Genomic DNA, 19,481 nt, shown 5'->3' on the forward strand with positions numbered 1-19,481 from the left:
TTAATGTAACATGATTAATCATGAAACTAAGTGCAGCTGATGCTTGCACCGTATGGCAAGGGCACAATGAATCAGCTCACCTAAGGCCACATGAGCACCACTAACTTGCATGGGACTGAGAAGGGAGCATGTGTCTGCGGGTAAGAATTGCAGGGGACAAGTCTGTGTTCCTTGACAGCAATGGCCTGCTGTTGGACCTGCTAGGCTACATCACAAAACAATCTCCTAACATTGCTTTGCCATTTGAGCGGTTGTTAATGTAGGCAGTAGGAACTACAGGTCTTAAATTCAGTGTCCTTGTCAATATTGAGTACAGACAATGGTTAATAATTCCAGATCCTCTGGATCCTAACGCATTATCTTTTATATCATGAATTAAGAGCATGTTAAACTTACATTCCATTGTGAAACCCAACCATAGAAAAAAGACTAGTGAAATTACAAAACAATTTGTATTACCACCCTGTCTTATTGACATCAACATTTATGGTTACAAGTGATTTTAATACACAGTAATATGTTAGATATATCTAATACATGGAAGGGCAAATTTAATAGTTTTGTAATTTTGTTTTTTCCAAACCTCATGATGATTTCTTTTAATTTTTTTTTATTAAATTATTGCAGAGAAGAAAAATTGCTAGAATAAAAACATTTAAATGGATATCAGACTCATGTACTCATGTCTCAACAAAAAGCATTGTACTGTCTTCTAGTGCATTGGCTTCCATAAATTTGAATTAGTTTGAACGGGAAGGATGGGGTTATACTTTAAGAACAGGAGACAGATAGACACACCTGCTGGAAACTGATTCCATAACGGCATAATCTTAAACTATTGCTTATTTTACCGGAATACAAAATGAGTACAAAACAGCTCCTACAATTCAATTTTATTCTAAAATATCAGAATAGCTCCATCTGATTTTAATGTCTACGGTAACACTTTCAGTTCTCCAGGACTGCTTTGACTCATCTGCTATAGAATCTTCACGTAATTGTTCTGCACTGTTTCCACTTTCTATTAATTTAGGTGCTTCTTTTTCTATTTTGTTACTTTTTGGATGTTTCAGAAATTACTAGGCAACTTCAGCAAAATACACATTTCTCAACAGTACTAGCTAATGACATGGAAAATTTCTGAAAGCAATCCACATATCATTTATTTTTCAGCTTTATATGACTAAATCACTGCAGAACAACAAGATGGAAAAGAGAGAAGAGGTCATCTATTCTGATCAAAACAAGGAATACACCTTCTCAGAGATCTACAAGACTGCAATACTAAACGGCACAAGCTGGATAAAACTTTCCCAGGGAAGTTTCTCTAGGTGGAAGTAATGGTTCCTTTATGAAAATCAAATCCTTTTTAATAGGATTGGAGGTGGGTACTTAAATACTGATGGTGTGAAAGACATTCATGAACATTAATCTAAATATTTTACCTTAAATTATCTCAACAATGACACCAGTGACTCGACCCTGGCTAGCTTAGAATTGATACTGCTCTTGGTCAGATAATTTAAAACCATTATCTGGACTACAGAGCCTCTCTATTTTCTCTATTTGTGAAGCTTGTAAGGACATTTTCAGAGTTCTCCTACAGTCATTTCAGGATAGTTTATAATAACTTTCCTTAGTAGCCTGAAAGTTTTGGTCCCAAACAAGAAAAAGTAATTACCTTCAAATGAGTAAGTATATTCAGAACTCAGGAAAGGCACTAGCCTGGTGAGTTTGGAGCCTGAGGTTCGTTTAAGCAGGGATGACTGTTACTGCAGACCAGCTGGCAAAAGTGTCTCATCACTGTAGGGGTCCAAAACTATTTCATTCCCGTTACTCATTTCACCTTTGTCCACTTCCCTGGGACATCAGCAAGTTAGTGACAGCTGTGATAATGGCTTTTTTTTTATTAGACATCTCTCTCTTTAGTAAAGAGCTGAGAACACAGGAGGCACAAGCCACCAAAACCTGATCAACTGTTGACCAGCAGAGCATTTGAACAACCTGGTAAGAAACCACAGATTTTCAGAAAGAGGTTTTATCACTAGCTCCAAAAGCCAGCTCCTGGGGAGAGGAAGTTTCTTTCTCACCAATTTCTTCCAGGGAAAGCTCCATCCCTGAAGTCCTGACACTATCTGGCATGATATTTCCTCTCTATAATTGCAGTTCAGAGTCTGATTCCTATCTCTCCAGTATTGGCTGTAAATCTCATTATTCTGTTTGAGTCCATGTGACTACTCCAAATTTGCAAGGAATGGGAAAGAAGGCAGAGGATTATTTGTATCTTGATTTTACATTAGGTTTCTACTTAAAAGCAAAATGTGGAGTTGTGCTCTGATGATAAGAATCAAATAACAGCAGCAAATGTGAAGGAACAGCATCTAAAATCTGGCACGCAAACTGTTCTGCTTTCTACTGCAAGTGGGTTAAGCAGATGGGGTGTTTTGAGACAAGAAGGTGCAGCAAGTGTACATGCCAGTCTTGTAACATGTTCCATGGTTCCTATAAAAACATATGTGCATGTAAATACTGCTTCTCCCCACCCTAGTAAGGAGGAAAAGTCTGTTAATGGACTTAGGAAACAGGTCAATCATGATATGGATATCGATTGTGAAGAACAATAGGAAGTTTGCAAATTCCTTGCCTTTTCTGATTGACTGCTATGTTATGCTTTGAGTTTGATCCTCTAAGTACCAGAGGAGCAATGACAAGAGCAAATTTCTATTGGGATCGTGGTTCTTTGGAGAAAGGCACAAGATGAAAGAAAGTCTAGATAAATGTGAAACTTTTCTGAGCATTTCACATTTAACAGATTGTTTCCTATGAAGAAAAAAAAGCTGACTAAAATGCAGTATCTAACCAGAGGTTTACACAGAATTGTGAGTTTATTTTTGCTCCCTAAAAATAAAACCTTAATTATTGTGATTGCAATTTTTATTTGTGAAGCATTTTAAACTTCTTTTACAATTAAAAAAGAAGGTCGTATGATCTCTAAAATTCAGATTACTCTATTTTTAAACCAAATCTGAACCTTATCCTCATACCAATTTAGAGGAATCTTCATATTCTTAGTACCCATATATGTATAAAAGAAAGACTTTATAGTGTTTAACCTCTTAAGCTGTCCTTTCCAATCCTAGTCCAATCTGCTCTTATGTTAGATATTGTGAAGTACTGATGGTTGATTAAACTCTAGATCTGTAAGAGATTGATAAAACCCATGCAACTTGTAAGACAATTTTATTTTTGTTTTAATAAACAGAACAGACTTCATCAATCTGCAGAGAGCTTCTTAAAGCTGTGGGAAATAGAGATTGTTGCAGAGGAAAGTGAGAATAAAATCTTCTGCAAGTAGAAGGGAAACAAATGGTCAAACAGAACAGTTTTCTAATGGAAAAAGAGATTAAAACAGGATTACAGTTTTTCCACAGATAACAGGCAGGAGGGATTAAATATGTCAACAGCAGACTGTTCTGAATACTAAGGGGTGTCTTCTCCTTCTACAGCCCTCATACCCACACTGGAAAAATAGAATGTGTTCATACACAGAAAATAAAACCACTCTCTTCTCACCTGGGTGGTGAAAGGTTCTGTAGGGTGGTGAGCTCAAATCATTTGTGGAAGTTGAATGAAATAATATCCAAACTGTTTTAACTTTCAAACTGAGCTTTAATGGAACTTGTGGAATCCCCTATGAGAAAGATCAGATGGAAAGTGGGCGTTCAGTACACCAGTGGCAGAACTCACTGGGAGGAATTGTCTGCTAGGGTGTTCTCATAGAGGACTCTTCTCATTACACCGTTTAATGAAGAAAAGGTTTTTCTTCTTGCTTCCTTCTAATCTGACCAAAAACCTAACTATACCTGAAGATGCCTGTCTTCATTACTCCCCGATGGGAAACATCTTCAAAAGCCCAGTGGATTAGGCATGTTGCCAGACAGAACCTTCTTGCCTGAGTACTGCTTGCAAGACTACAGGCAGACAGTGGTTGTTCTCCACCAACTCTCTTAGTTGCTGTTTCTTCTAGCTTTCATCTCTGTTTTCTCCGCCAGGACACCAGACACCCAAGGAAATATTCAGAAGGGTTAGAGTAGACATCAAGAAGTAGCTTTATTTCCATATAAGAGGACCTTCTCTTGGTGGAATTTTAGATGATACCTGCAGAGAAAGGGATCTGCCTGTTAAATACCGTGTTGGAGAAGGATGTCAACAGGACAGCTAAAAAGACTAATGCATTGTGTCTTTAGTAGTTTCTAACAGTAGGTAATCACTGAGAGTGCACAAATGTAGTGCTAAAGTAAAATACTTTTCTCTATTTGACTTCTTAGGGCTTAAAACCTGGAGGATTTCTTTCTGATTTGAGTTTAGTCCCTCCCAATAGTTTAGCCCAGCAGCGGCATATATGATATGTGGCATATTAGTGCTGGTGAGTTCTGTACACCAGGTAAGGAATTTTCTTTTCATGAGTGATGAAGAGCCTGATACAGTGAGAACAAGAAAAAAACCTTGCCAAAGGACAAATATAAGCACCACACAGATCTGGACTGATTTCACCTGTCATCTCAAACAACTGAAGAGAAGATTCTTCTTTCACAAGATACTATCAGGTGCTCTAAATCTATCAGAAATAATGTAAACAAAATGTTTCAGAGGGGCTTTATGTTATTTTTCCTTTGAAAACTAGTCCAATTTCACAGGTTATTCATGTTAGTAGGATAGTCTAACAGCTTTGCTTAGCTTGAAAGCAGCCTCCCACCAATATTTCCTTATTGCTTTATTCAGGCTTCATTAGTCTCGCTGGTCGACTGACGTCTTGGATGGAGGGTAGAAGTGTGCCCATGACATGTAAGTCTTAACTATAAGTAAAATGACTTCTCTATAAATACCAATGATGTAACATTGCAATTTTATTACAAGATAAGAGCTAGGAGCTGGACTGATTTTTAAAGCAATTTAGCTCCTTAACTTCTGGGATGTACCCTTCCTAGTCATTTTAAGCCTTCGTTTCCATCTTCAGTCACAAGCAATTTTGTAAGTCAAATATTAACTTTCTTGCACAATACTTGTTTCCAGCTATGTATAACTTGTTTGTATATGGTGGAGGAACAGGCAGAGTGATAGTTATCTGAAAGACTTTATAATTAAATTATAATATTTGAGGGTTTAAAATGTTAGACAAGTTTCAAATGAATATGAATTGCTGGAGAAAGAACAGTTAAGAACACCAGAGATAGATTATGAATTCAATTCTTCATAATGTCATCACTTCAATATGTGCCTGGATTTAATATGTCATTCATCTAAAACTTGGGGATTTTGTATGATGAAAAATAGAAATGAAAATGAAATTTAATGCAAGCTCCTCTTCTTCATTAAGGCAATTTCACAGTATTTTTCCAGTGAGGAGAACTGCATACTCATTGTTTTTGAAAGTTTTGGAGTATCTAATTAAGAAAGTAAGTTACACTTTCTATTTTCATTTGCCAGATGTTATGAAAGCAGAATTACTTGCTGTGTCTTTATGATAAAATCAAGGTAAAAAGTAAGACAATGTTTTTGAAGTGGTTATTAACAAAGTACAGTGCTGGGTGTCAACCTTTTTGAAACATACAGATATCAAATCAACATATTGACCCAAAATTCCAATCAGGTGGTAGAAAGTAATGATATTGTTGAAATGAAACCATGGAATCAAAGAATGGTTGACTGCATCACACAGCTTGGTGTCAGCAAACTTGTTGAGGGTGCACTCAATCCCATTGTCCATGTCGCCGACAATGTTGAACAACACCAGTCCCAATACCAATACTTGAGAGACAACATTTGCTACCAATCTCCAATTAGACATTGAGCTGTTGACCACAACTCTTTGAGTGTGAGCATGCAGCCAATTCCTTATCCACCAAGCAGCCCATCTGTCAAATCCATGTCTTTCTAGTTTAAAGACAAGGAAGTCAAATACTTTGCAAAAGTCCAGGTAGACGATAGCAGTTACTCTTGCCTTATCCAACAAAACTGCAACCCCATTATAGAAGGGCACCAATTTTGTCAGGCACAATTTTCCCCTAGTGAAGCCCTGTTGGCTCTCATAAATCACCTCCTTATTGTCTATGTGCCTCATTTCCAGGAGAATCTGCTTCTTGATTTTGCTGGGCATCAAGATGAGACTGACTGGCCTGTAGTTCTCAGGTCTTCTTTTTTCCCTTTTTAAGAGTGGGCATTATATTTCCCCTTTTCCAGTAAGTGGGAACTACACCAGACTGCCATGACTTCTCAAATATGATGGATCTCATCAAGTCTTAAACGTCTTCTGTTTCCTTTAGATGTTCTTGAACCTTATCTTCTCCATCAGCAGGCACTTCTTCCTTCTCCCAGTCCTTGTCTTTGCCTTCTGTGGCTTGGGCAGTGTGGCTGGAGATCTTGCCAGTGAAATCAAAAGCAAAAAGCTGTTGACTATCTCAGCCTTGTCCATGTCCTGGGCAACCAAGTCTCCTGTTTCCTTCCAGAGGGGGCACACATTTTCACTAGTGTTCCATTTATCACCAATGTTCCTGTAGAAGCTTTTCCTGTTGCCCTTGACAAAATGGACTTAAGAAATCTGAGAACCTCATGTTTGTTGTTTATTAACAATTACAATGTATTGAACACAAAAGTGGAGGTGTCGTGGTTTAAGCCCAGGCTGTAAATCAGAACCACGCAGTCTACCCCCCCCCCCCAACCTTTCTTCCCCCCGCTCCTGGAGGGACGGGGAGGAGAATCAAAAGAATTCAACTCCCACGGGTTGAGATAAGAACAGTTTCATAACTAAGGTATAACACAAACCACTGCTGCTACCACCACTAATAATGATAAAGGAAATAACAAGGGAAGAGAATACAACCGCTCACTGACCGGTACCTCACCCCCACCCCAGCAGTGTTCAAGGCCTTCCGGGCGACTCTCAGTTCTACATCCTGGGCATGACGTGCTGTGGTATGGAATACCTCTTTGGTTAGTTTGGATCAGGTGTCCTGCCTCTGCTTCCTCCCAGCTTCCCCTCCTCCCTGGCAGAGCATGAGACTCACAAAGTCCTTAGTCAGGGTAAACATTCTGACCAGCAACTGAAAACATCGGTTTTATCAGTATTATTCCCAGGCTGAAAGTCAAAACCACAGAGCTGCACCAGCTACCAAGGAGTAAAAGTGATTGCTGCTGCTGAACCCAAGACAGAAGGACATTTTAATGGCTGCCATTTTTGACTGGTTGATGTAGGTACATATCTCAAGCACAAGCAGCTACCTATAATTTATTAGAAAAATATTTAAATTAATGATTTTATCAATAACTGGTAAACTGAGGCTGGTTTTACTATGTGTTATTTTGTCTGTGCTACCTTCTGTAGCTTTCTTCTCTGATATTCTGTCTTTCTATGATACATTCTATCTTGTACTCACTAGCAGGGGAGTCTCATTTATCTAAGCCGAGCTCTGAAATGTTTTAGATCTTCACCAAAATTCTAATATTCTAGTAAAAATTGGGAAAGAAGTAGAAACAGATGTTCCCTCATTTTCACAGAGTGCTGGGATTTCCAAATGGTGTCACACAGACAATACCATGCAGTTAAGTACATAAACATCATTAGCAATGACTGCTGGAGTAATTCTCTTCTGTATCCAAAGTACTGTTCAGTTTATTAATAGAGTAATTAGAGTTAGAAAATTCATTGTAATTGAAAATGCTAATATGTAGCTGTTAACAATGCCAGGGGCTTAAAAATAAAAAAGTAATAACAAAAATAACCAGATCCTTGTTGAATCAGTCACTTTTGAAAATACTACTGAAGCTCTTGACTTTCTGAAATACTTCTGGAAATTTTACTCAGAAATTTGTTGAAAGTAAATGGTGATGAAGGAGGAAGGGTGGAAAGAGATGTAGGAGCTTAATTGTATGGAGTTTTGGAAACAGAAACTGGAAATTATGTCACTTAGAAGCCATGAAAAACTTTGGCCAGAGTCCTTAAAAAAGACTTTGACTGTCAAACTGGAAAACCTCACAGCAATACTGAAATAGAGCAAGGAGTCCTTAAACCTTGAAAATCCTGCAGAGGGAAGACACTGATGTAGAATAATGATATCCTGAAAACAAACCATCACATCTAACTGTTCAAATTTCAGCTCGGAGTAGCACAAACAACAATACAAAAGAATTTTTCACTCCTTGTCAGATTCTTTTTTCAACACATTTTACAAAAATTATGACGGAAAACGAATGAAACTTCTTTCACTGAAAAAAAATCATGTTATCTATATGAAATTTATCTAGACATACATAAAAATATCTTGGTTTTGACCACAAAATGCAATTCTATGATTCTGTATCTGAAAAATTTATAAGAACTTTATTAAAAATTGGAGTATTATCCTGCATTTCCTTGTGGAAAAGCATACCATTCCTTGTTGTATTTTCTAACTCATGTTCTTTTTTCTTACTTTAATTTTACTGGTCTTCTGATTTAAATAAATGACAAAAGCAGATCCTATTGGACCTATCTGGCAAGCTGTCATACTTCATATGATGCATCATGTGTACGATATGTCAATACAATTACCTAATTGTAATTATCTATTAGTTTCAGTTGAAGAAGTGGAAGCTGTGTGGGATGGAAACAGACCTTGAGAGATTTTGATTATGATGTCACCCATTACTATGAAAAGTAGCAGCACCTCCAATGAAAGCCACAAAAAGCTTGACCCTGTCGTAAGAAACCTTATGTTTAGCCTGTTTATGGGAACTGGAGGAGAAATAAATCAAAGTGGAACAGAATTAGTAATTCCTAGAATTAATATCTGGAAGAATTACATAAATACTTATTGCTCTACTTTTTTTGAACATTTTTATCTCCTCAGGCATATTTTTAGTAATTTTCATAAGCTACATCACAACAATTTGCCTGCACACACTTTTTTCTGGCTATCCCTCCCCCTTCATTTATCAGAGCTATTTTCTAGAATGTCATAGAATGCATTTATTAGGCTTCATAAGTATTTAATCCTTACTTTTAGAAATGTGATATGCATCAATATGTAATATAATTTTTATGGTCATGTCAACTACAGACTCCCTGCATCACGAAATACATGTCTTCGAGACAGAAAAATGCTAACACTCACTGAATTACTGCCTATGGATATTGGTCAAGTAAGCATAAACAAACTATTGAAGAAAAGCAGTGGTATTGCCAGTCTTCTTAAACAAGATATGTTTAGAAATTGCTTAAGTGAGCTACTACTTCAGAAGCAAAGGAAAAACTAGGAGACTGAGGGAAACAGGCTCTCCATTCAAGACATTCCAGTATTGGAGTATTTTGTCCTTGTTTTCCCAAATACAAATTAAAAGTTGAAAAGAATAATACTTGGACTATTATTTATATATATATTTATAGGTGTGCATAAGAGCACAGATTCAAAGTTCCTACAAGATTAATAAGAAGTATTTAAAAATGTTTCATTCCTAAAGTTTGAGTTAGCTTATCATTAAATTGAGTTTTAGAAGAAATCTTTCATTTGGTGTTTCAGATGTCTGTCTTTTTTTCTTGTGGGCATTCTTCTTGGCCCGTAAAACATTTTTCCATATGCATTTCCAGTCATATGATACCCGTGACACACTATGTTTGGTTATGGGTGAGTCTCAACTTCAATGAGGTAACTCTTCAGTAAATTCTGCCTTCAAGGGACAGCACAACCCTGAAGCCTTGCAAGGCACTTAGCTACGACGAAATGCAGAGTTCAACATTAACTGATTAAAAGCAAGTATTTTAGATCCAACTCCTACTTCAACCCTCACCAAAAAAACCCCAAACAAACCAAAATGAAAAAAACCCAAAGTCTGATTCTTTCTAAACCCACCCAAATGGAAAATATCTGCCTTAAATTTCCTAATAGGAAAAAAAATTTCAGCAAACAATTCTAATGGAAAATTCTCAGAATCATCTGGAACAGGGGGAAAATATTGCTAGTGTTTTATAAAGATTTTTACTACAAACTTCCCATCCGAAAATTACAAAAGTCAAGTTTACAAAATATTAGTTTATAAAAGATTAGAAAGGACGAAAAATGCAAAACCCCCCCAAAAAACCAAACCATACAAAAATGTGGTTGTCAGACAAAATGACAACAGAGCATCCCAGATAACATCCCTCCAAGCCTCTTCAGTCAGCAGCGGCTGGAAAGATCATAGAGTCATAGAATGGTTTGGGTTGGAAGGGACTTTCAAAGATCATTTAGTCCAACCCCCCTCCAATTGGAAGGGACATCGTCAACTAGCTCTGGTTACCCACAACCACATCCGGCCTGGCCTGGAAAGTCTCCAGGAATAGCACATCTACCACCTCTCTGGACAACCTGTGCCAGTATTTTACCACCCTCACTGTAAAGAATTTTTTTCTTCACATCCAGCCTGAATATCACCTGTTCTAGTTTAAAACCATCACCCTCCATCCTATCACAACATCTGGTGTTCTGGCACAAGTAACTTGAATTACTCAGCGCAGTCATGCATTTATACTGAGTCATTAGTCAGTAAAGTCTAGAATATGACATCTTCCTAGATCTCTGCATGACTTTGAAGAAGTAAGTGAAACAAAATTGAGAAGCAATATATGTATTATACAACAGGACAAAATGAATGGTTGAGTTCAGGAAATAGCAGTGTAACATAGATATATATACACACACAGGTTGTATTTTGATCTTAGTGCAAGTTTTAAACAGCAGGGAACTTTCTGATATTGCAATCAGAATGACAAAATATGTATGGAATGCTACATCTCATTTACGTTCCCTTGGTATAAAAAAATAAGCAGCAAACATTTTTTTATTCAATGCTTCTTATTCCACATTGGAAAAGATGATGTATCTAAGACCAGACGTACCTGCTCGGATAAAAAATTGACCTAACCCAGTATGCTACTGCACACAGTAGCCAAAAGCGGATTTTTAGGGAAACATTAAGAACAGAGAAAGCAGATAGTGATACTTCCCTGCAACGGCCTCTCAGCTCCAAAAACTCATCTGTGAGCCAGAGGTGATGTTTTAGTATTTTCTCTGCCTAGATAGAGTTCACTTCCATGAACTTGCTTAGTTTTCATTTAACTGGTATGAGTTTTAGTATCCACAATACTCTGAAACATGAAGTTCCCCAATTTAACCCCTCGTGTTAACCAATTTTAAACACTTATTAGTTGCTGTTTCATTTGATGGCCTCTTCTCGTATGGGAAAGGACAATGAACAGCCATTCTCTATTCATCCTGTTTCCCAGTGAAGATCTTTAAGATGTCATATCAGTTTGATACACACCAGCAAAATAACAGCATGAAATTCTCTTAACCTGCACAAATCAGGTGGCACCACATGGGAGTCAGCAAGCCCAGCCTTGTGCAATTATAAATTCCAATTAATAAAAATATAGGATTGTTTCTCCAATACCTGTCGCTGATTTTCTGTCTCTAGTCTCAGTCTGGCTTCTACACATCTTCTGGTCTCCAGGAAGGCTTGACGTTGTGCTCTGTCTGACAGGTAGCTAATGAAGATTCCTGCAGTGTTCATACACATAAATAACACTGCCTGAGCTGCTATCTGCAATGAACAACAAATAAGGTTTGATTAGACAGGAGAAGAAACAATATCTGTTTAGAAAGGGAAAGAGAAAAAGAAAGAGATATAGAACGACTGCTCTGCAGTCATACAGGCTGTAAAAATAATGGTTAGGAAAGTCTGTGTAGAAGAATGTCTTGGATCTTAATTAGAGGCATCAAAAGTGTAAAATTCTCTCTGCCCTAAGAGAGAAATATGCAGTATTTGGGGGCATCAAACTCTAGATGAACCACAAATGATGTTTCCAAGGAATGACACACAGGGCTTTAGTCAGGAATGATTACAAACATAGTTAACAATTTGGTTTTGTACTGGCTCTTTTGCAAAAGCAACTCTGTGATTTGTTCCATGGCTTAATTTGAGAAGAAAGCCATACTAAGGAAAACAAAGAGTGCCAGTTAGCTAAGAATTAATATCAGTGGTAATAGTTATTCTGTTATTGGCCAAATTAAATAAATTCATTTTCAGCTGATGCCAAAGCATAATCTTGCACAATCTGAATTCTAAATCACTCAACAGGAGAAGCTGAAAGGACAACCAAATTCTTGCATATCTTGTGCCTGTGTACACAGACCTATTCCTCACTGAGGTCTACGTCAGAGCTGCACTCTTTTTCCTTGTAGAGGGTGCGTCACAGCTTCTTCCTTTGCATTATGAACTTTGAAGAGTCAAATGGGAGTGCATCCTTGGACAATATAAATTGCAGTGGATTATTTGTCTTTCATTGATACCTCTTTGTGCTCTGGATATTTGTAAGACAGGGCACTTTGACACCATTGAAGCGGAGATTGTCTGGGAGACTGAAAAAGAAACTTTTAATATCTTCATACACTAGAGACAGAACACAGACCTGCAGTTTCAGCAGCTTCATGCAACACCTCATCCCTGTTACAGGTTGCAAATTCATGTGAATTCCTCTCAGTTTCCACTTCATCCTGCCTTTTTTTTCTAACATGTGAGAGGGTCAAGAGTCAAAAATAAGTCCAGAAGTCATTAATATTGCTCAAACGCAACATATAAGGCCAAACTGCTCTGACTGTTGCCTTAACTAGAGAAGTCATTGGGACACAGTGAACCAGCCGAGAGATGGCAAACTGCAGCTCCTCATCTTCCTGCCAAGGTCCAGTCAGAGCCGCTATGCTGATGAGGTCCCACTGAGTGCACCCTGCCTTGTGGGATCACACTTCTCTCTCAGCAGCAGACCAACCATGGAGCAGGAGGAGGCTACATTACCCTGCGGCCACATCACCTGCCCAGCAAAGCCATCAGGATCATGACATAAGAACAGCCACGTCAGGGCAGATCAAGCATTCATCATGCAGGATGCTGCCTCTGATAGCAGAAGGCAGAGAGTGCCCAGGTAGGAGTACAAGGATAAACAGTATTTATGAGTACACGAATAAAGCAAGCATTCAGAAATGTTTTGTCAAAACATTCTTGAACACTCTGGAACTGGTGGTTGCAGAACACTGTGGGCTAGAGGCTGCATTTTTGCAGTATTATCTTATAATCAGTGTTACTTCTCCTAACAGAAGAGAGAAAACATTTAGCAAAACCACCTAATCTCGTTGTGATGCTTTGCCTCAGACCTCCAGGTTTCACTCCTTACATTCATATGGGTTTGAAAGTAAGATTTGATATCAAACTAAATGCATCAGACAGACACTTTAGCTTCACATATTCCCGTATTTCTGAATCTGGAGTATTGTTCTGTAATAGGATATTCATTTACAATTTATATGCCATGATTAAATAAGAATTTATATCCTGTCTCCAGCTGAATTTTTGTTTAACCTTTGCAGTAATAGATGTCTAGGTAAAGCTTGTGAGAAATGGGGCGCAATTAGCATGATCCTTGCATCTTCCTGGCATTCAGGATTCTGTGGTTCACAGCATCTCTGAGCTGGAGGTGGCATAAACTATACTTAACTTTTTCTGATACTTTTCTGACTGTAAGGTTAATTGTACCTTTGGCCCTATAGTGTTCAATGACAAAGATTTCTACAATGTTATTAGGCACTCTGTGATAAAAATGTTTCCTTTGTGTGTTTTTTTTTTTTGCTTTAATTCACAGCCTTATCATTTGAGGGCCTTGTCATGCTTGGAAACAGTGACTAATCATTCCCAATTCATCTTCCTCTTACTCATTTTACTGACTTATAGCTGACTTATAGCATTACCCCTTTTATTTTTTAAAAGGGACAAATTTGAGACTATTTAGTCTCACTGTTTTATCACTATTCCACCTCTGTGCTTACTGCTTCTTCCCTGTTATCTGCTTTACTGGAGACAGGTTGCCCCAGACATTTTCTGCCTTTGCTCCAAGATAAAAGAGTGAATGCAATAATTCAGCTCATGAGATAACTCCTTTCTGGTACCGCCTACTAAGAGTCATATGATGAGCTGACATTAGATAAGACCAGTTCAGAATCATGTTATTCTGGAGAACAACTGAAATCAGCTGTAGGTGGCTGGAGAAGTCTACATTTCATACCTTTTTGACTGACTTGAAGATAACCAATGCTTACACACATGGAAAGCTATAATATAGTGTGAAAAAAAAGAAAAGCCTTTCACAGCATCTGAAATGTGCATTTCAACAGTGAAAGCAGTGGCAGGAAGCTCTTGTTTGCTTGCAAATTCAATTGCAAATTCCCCATGAACCCAGTTCAGTCACCCACTTCTGCTAATTCTCAGGACTACTGCCACTCACTTCAGCAGATCTCCTTAGAGCAAATGCAGTAGAATTTGGCCTTCAATTAGATTTCATGAGCACGTAATTAGATTTGGACAAAGGGAATTGTGGAATACATGTTACAGGTAAAACAACAGTTTAAGCAGAGGCAGAATCTGCTTTTCTTATACATAGCAGTCTGACTGAAAACAATCTAAAAAGCAAAGCACTATGCCTTGAAAGGATACAATCTATTGTTCGTTAACAAAAGAATGAAAAAGACCTAAAAGAGCTGAATCTGTCATTGACACTCTTTTTTCTACTGTTTACTGTGGCCAATTCCAGAAGTCTTGCAGAATTTTCTACTGCCTATCAGGGCTACAAGATAGGGCAGGCTGATTTTATATGATGTACACAGTTTCATGTCTTTTTGATTGACCTTTTGATTTGACTTTTTTATTGATCAGTGATCATACAGTAGGAAAGCCAAGGTATAACATGAGAAAAAAGAAAATCTTTTCACAGCATTTTGGAGTGATTTATGTGCAAGGTCTCTCTGTACTTTGCACAGTACTCAAATAAGCAACTGAAGCAGAGAAGGCAACTCATCTTAAAAAGCCATGAGTGATATGTTTTGAGGTTAAGTAGGGCTCTGGGGAGGTCTGCTTCTTGAATACTTAATAATGCAAACAAGAAAGTACCCATCGCCCTGCTGCTTGGGAGTATCTGTTTAAGGATCATCACTGTCCCTGCTGAACCTGCAGTTGTATATAACCGCATAATAGGAGGAACAGAGCTAAAGAAAGTTACTTGACAAGATCATGCAAATAACTAGAAGCAATCATTAAAATTTTTACTCCAAAACTCTGATTCTCATGTTTTTCATAGGACATGATTAATAGCTTAGTTCACAGAGAAATCACTTACTTGTCAAATAAATTTACATTTATAAAGTGTTCCTCATACAAGCACCTCACAACCCTTTGCAAAATCAATATGAAAACTAGCCAAAATCAAAGGCAATGGAAGGAGAGGCCACAGGTCAGACAAGAAAGACAAGATTAAGTTGGACAGTACACATTGTTTCAAATAATTTCATTTTTATCTGTCACTCATTGTATAAACAGGGCTTTGCCAAGACATCTGAAACCAAGATAATATTGTGAGTTGATTTGGGAACCACCAGATCTCAAAGAAACAATTAAAAGGCACTGGACACAGCTGGTCAGGAAGAAGTATCAATCAGAGCAGGTACAAGATAGTAATGTAAGAGAACAGGAAAAGGGAAATTAATTGAAAAAACAGTAAAGTAGCTCACAAGTCTGTAGCAAAGTGGTAGGTGAATCAGCCACAGGCAGCTTTTTAACAGAATTGAATGTAATTCAGGAAACAGGAAATTCAGAAGGATACAGGTGAGTTACGGAGAGCAGAGCTGGGCTAAGCATAGCAACAATTTGCAAGCATTTCTGCTACTAAAAGCACCTAATTGAGTTTGCCTTGATTTGAAGCTTGCACAGAATCCTGTGAGTTTATGAACAACTGGGAGCAAGCTAAGGAAGAGTTTGCAAATGCCAGAAGTTTCAAAACTTCAAAACCCATAACTAATTGTGTTTCAATTTTGCTGTGATTTTCCTCTTTGAAAAGGTACAATTTTCCATCCGGGAGTATAAAGCCATTAGACTGGCTGTAGAGTCTCCTTATTCAGTGCTTTCTAAGACCTGCCATTAGTCGACATGTATGGAGAGTGTAGTGATTGACTGAGTCACTGACCCCAGCGCTTCCAAAGAGCCTGTAACTTGAGGAAATGTGAATACATAGGAACAAACCCAACAGATTGGAGATGAGTTCATAGCTAGCCCTAAAAGACAATAATTGCTACAGACAATTTTCATTATGAATAGTTGAACCAATGGTAATATACATTCACATGGAAAGCATAGTGGAAGTGGAGGAGAGAAAGCTAAAAAAGTTCAGAAACAATTCTGAAATCCAGAAGGAAACCTTAGTGTGCTCTAGAGAAATAAACATATTATGAACCTCTTCAGCAGGTTATTTTGTTCTGCTGCATAGAAACAGAGCAGTGATGGGGCTGAATTTGGCAAAACACAGCTGAAAAGTGAAGAAATTGTTTCCAATGTAATCTCCAGTTGGATATTCTCAAGGCAGATCAGTCCTAAAGAGCAGGAATTTCATTAATTCCTGAAATGAGCCTATGGGAATTATTTAATTGTTTTTCTATTTTGCTTTCTAAATTTGGATTGTCTTCAACAGTGGATTAGAGTAGTTCTTGTCTGTTTTGGGAAAACTCGGAAAGTAAAGCTGTTGTGCTTCTTTAAGAGTGTTTTCAGCGTGTGTTACACAAAGAACTGGTTGCTATGGTAATTATTATTGGTTAATTAGTTTTGACGAAGCATTTTGATTTATTATTGGTTGTTTAATTAAAATAGCATCTTGCCACAAGGTTGGGTTTTGTAACTAAAATGTCTCAGAAACCGCATTGCCCTCTCTCCCTTCTCCAACACCCCCTTGCTTAGGCTACTTCAAGGGAAAATAAATTATGGTTTTATAAGAACTGACCATCAAGAATGAACTGGGGTTTGTATGAAAAATGTGGAATTTGAGACCAAAACGCTCTACTTTGGATAGAATAGGAACATCAGGCAGCACAGACTCCACCATTCTCTCTTGCTGGGCTGCATCAAGCCTCTGTCTCCAGCTGAGACCATGATTTTATGAATCAAAGTTCCTGGCAGCAAAACTGGTAAGTACCTGTATCTCTCTACTGCCTCTTGCCCACCTTGATCCCTCAGTACAGATTCCCCTTTGTCGTGCCAGATCAATTATTTGTGGGACCATACTGTGAACTATATCAGGGAACTTGGACAACTTAAAAAACAAACATTTGGCGTCATTTGGCATCGGCAGTGATTTTCTCATCTTGAGCAGTCATCTGATTGAGTTCACAGCACAGCCTCCACAGGGAGAGGAAGCACGTGAACATTCATGGTTGGCACTGCTTCAAACTCATTAAACTGAAATAATTGTTGCCTTATTGTTTAATCATCTTGTAAAGAGTTTTCTTATTCACCAGGCTCATTCCTTCTAACTTCTCCTCAGTCCAACTGCTAAATGCCATGATAGAGGGGTTTTTGTTTGGTTTAGATTGTGGAAGCTTCTCCACCAACACTTATTGGAAACCAGCTTGTTCCACAAAGGTGCAAAACTGCTGCTACGATGTTCAAGAAAGCTCATCTGTCCCTGATACTCTATATTGTCCAACGCACAAAAAGATCTGGAGTGATCTACATATACAGTTTACTGAAAGACAGGAACATACCACACACCTGAGAAGATGATGATTAAGAGCAGTGCTTTACCCCACTTACACCTGATTTGCTAAATGTGAAAGAAGCTATTTGTCACTATCATCTCCTGATTTAGTGTTTAGAACCAATTCAGCTGTGCACAGCTCCCATGGAAACATTGTCTGATTCTTCAAGAACTCAGATCTTATTTATGCCTCTAGCAGAGGTGAGATCTTTCAGGAAGCCTGGTCTTGTTGCTTCAGAGCAGGCATTAGAGGTGTTCACTGTGTGCTTGAGGACACAGTCTGGTCTTTAATGTGCATGAAATCCTGCAAGGCAGGTTAGCCCTATCAAAACACAGGGTGTACCCCAGGGAATTACTCATACTCAGTGAGAGTAACTGGTCTTAGACATCTCCATCTTATTGCAGAATATTCTAACATGCCTATTGCTCCTGCACTGCTAATGATTTATAAAAGAAAGACCATTTTCCCTCTGAACAATGACACTTCTGCATAAAATCAATTGTTCTAGCTCAAGACATCATTCAGAAATATGTATCTTGAATATTCAGAACAAGAGTTTAATTTGATGTTAGAAAAACAGCTATTCCCTTCTTGCTTTTCCTCTCATTGAATCCACTAGAAATGTAGAAATTGAATGTCTGATTAAATTGTTCATAGGCGGCTCAAACTATACAATTTGATAAGCCAGCTATCAACTATGGGTTTTTTGCATCATGGTGTGGTACAAAAGATCTTTCAGAAATATCATATCATATCACATCAGACAGATAAGGGTTGACAGAAACTGAATGATGCACAGCAGCGGTCAAGCAAATGCATAACCCTGCTAGTGTCATCAAGCAGTCCCAAATGGCAAATAATTTTCAGCACATCTCGTCTAACTGCCCTTGAGTTTGTCTAAAATTCCAGATTCAGGCATAATCTTTATAAAACAAAACGTATTCTGTGACTTTGGATAACCTTTTGTGCGTGTTTGTCTTTTTATAGATGTGCCTATGATAATGTCAGTAGTAGGATCATAGCCCATGGATACAGGCAAATGGAGAGAGATGAGTAAATGGTCTTCAATTTTTAGTAACTTTTCCACAGCTACAGGGTAATCTCCTGAACTCCCTGACCCTTGTCTAGGAACTGATCCTGAACTACACAATGAAATCTGGTGATCATGTCTCCTATGCACTGAGCAACGCAGCACTCTTTTGTCACCATTGAGCACACAGGGTGCTATTACAGATACCTGAAATGTTCCTACTTAGAATGAACAGTCTTATCCTTTGATGCAAATAACCCTCTTTATTCAGTGTTTGCTGTGTGCTGGTTAGGTACTTTCTCCCTCTACTTGGAGACAACAATGGTAATTACAAGGAGAAATATAAAGCCAAACTTTCCAGATGTCATTATTTTATTGTCCAAAAGCATCATCTTGTTTAGTGTGTTTAAGTAAACACAAAAGGCTCAGATAGGGATCCATCTTCTTCTCCAAATATATATAACCTTGAAACCATAGTACATGTACTACAGAATTACTTTTAATCGCCTGTGTTGTCAAACCAGGAGTAGATCCTGTAACAACCCACAAAAAAAATAAACAGCAAAAAACAAGACACAGCACAAATGTCTGCACCACAGAGAACACACTGGGAACAGCCCATGGTAGTCAGGGTAGCTTAAGAAAGGAAGTGATGGTAGTCTTCCTCTCATTGCTCAGAAGGGAGTACAAAGCAGCTGTGGAGTTTCCTTTTCTGCATTTCCATATTTTGGACTTTTTAATCTCAATCCAACACTGAAATTTTCCCTACACTTTCTCTGTGCAGAAGTTGATCTCCCTTACTTACATTCAATAGA

At 38.0% G+C, this 19,481-nt stretch overlaps 1 protein-coding gene across 1 annotated transcript in view; it reads right to left on the reverse strand.

Annotated features, from left to right (window-relative positions):
• The window catches only part of ADCY8 (adenylate cyclase 8), a gene marked incomplete at its 3' end in the record, with an annotated part of 125,025 nt that overhangs the window by 84,455 nt on the left and 21,089 nt on the right, over positions 1-19,481 (reverse strand). Inside the window, exon 2 of the mRNA XM_080610335.1 lies at positions 11,464-11,613. Coding sequence (XP_080466461.1) covers positions 11,464-11,613 — 150 coding nt within the window. The remainder of the gene's footprint in view (positions 1-11,463; positions 11,614-19,481) is intronic.

This window comes from Psittacula echo, assembly GCF_963264785.1.
Source record: "Psittacula echo genome assembly, chromosome: 2".
NCBI lineage: Eukaryota > Metazoa > Chordata > Aves > Psittaciformes > Psittacidae > Psittacula > Psittacula echo.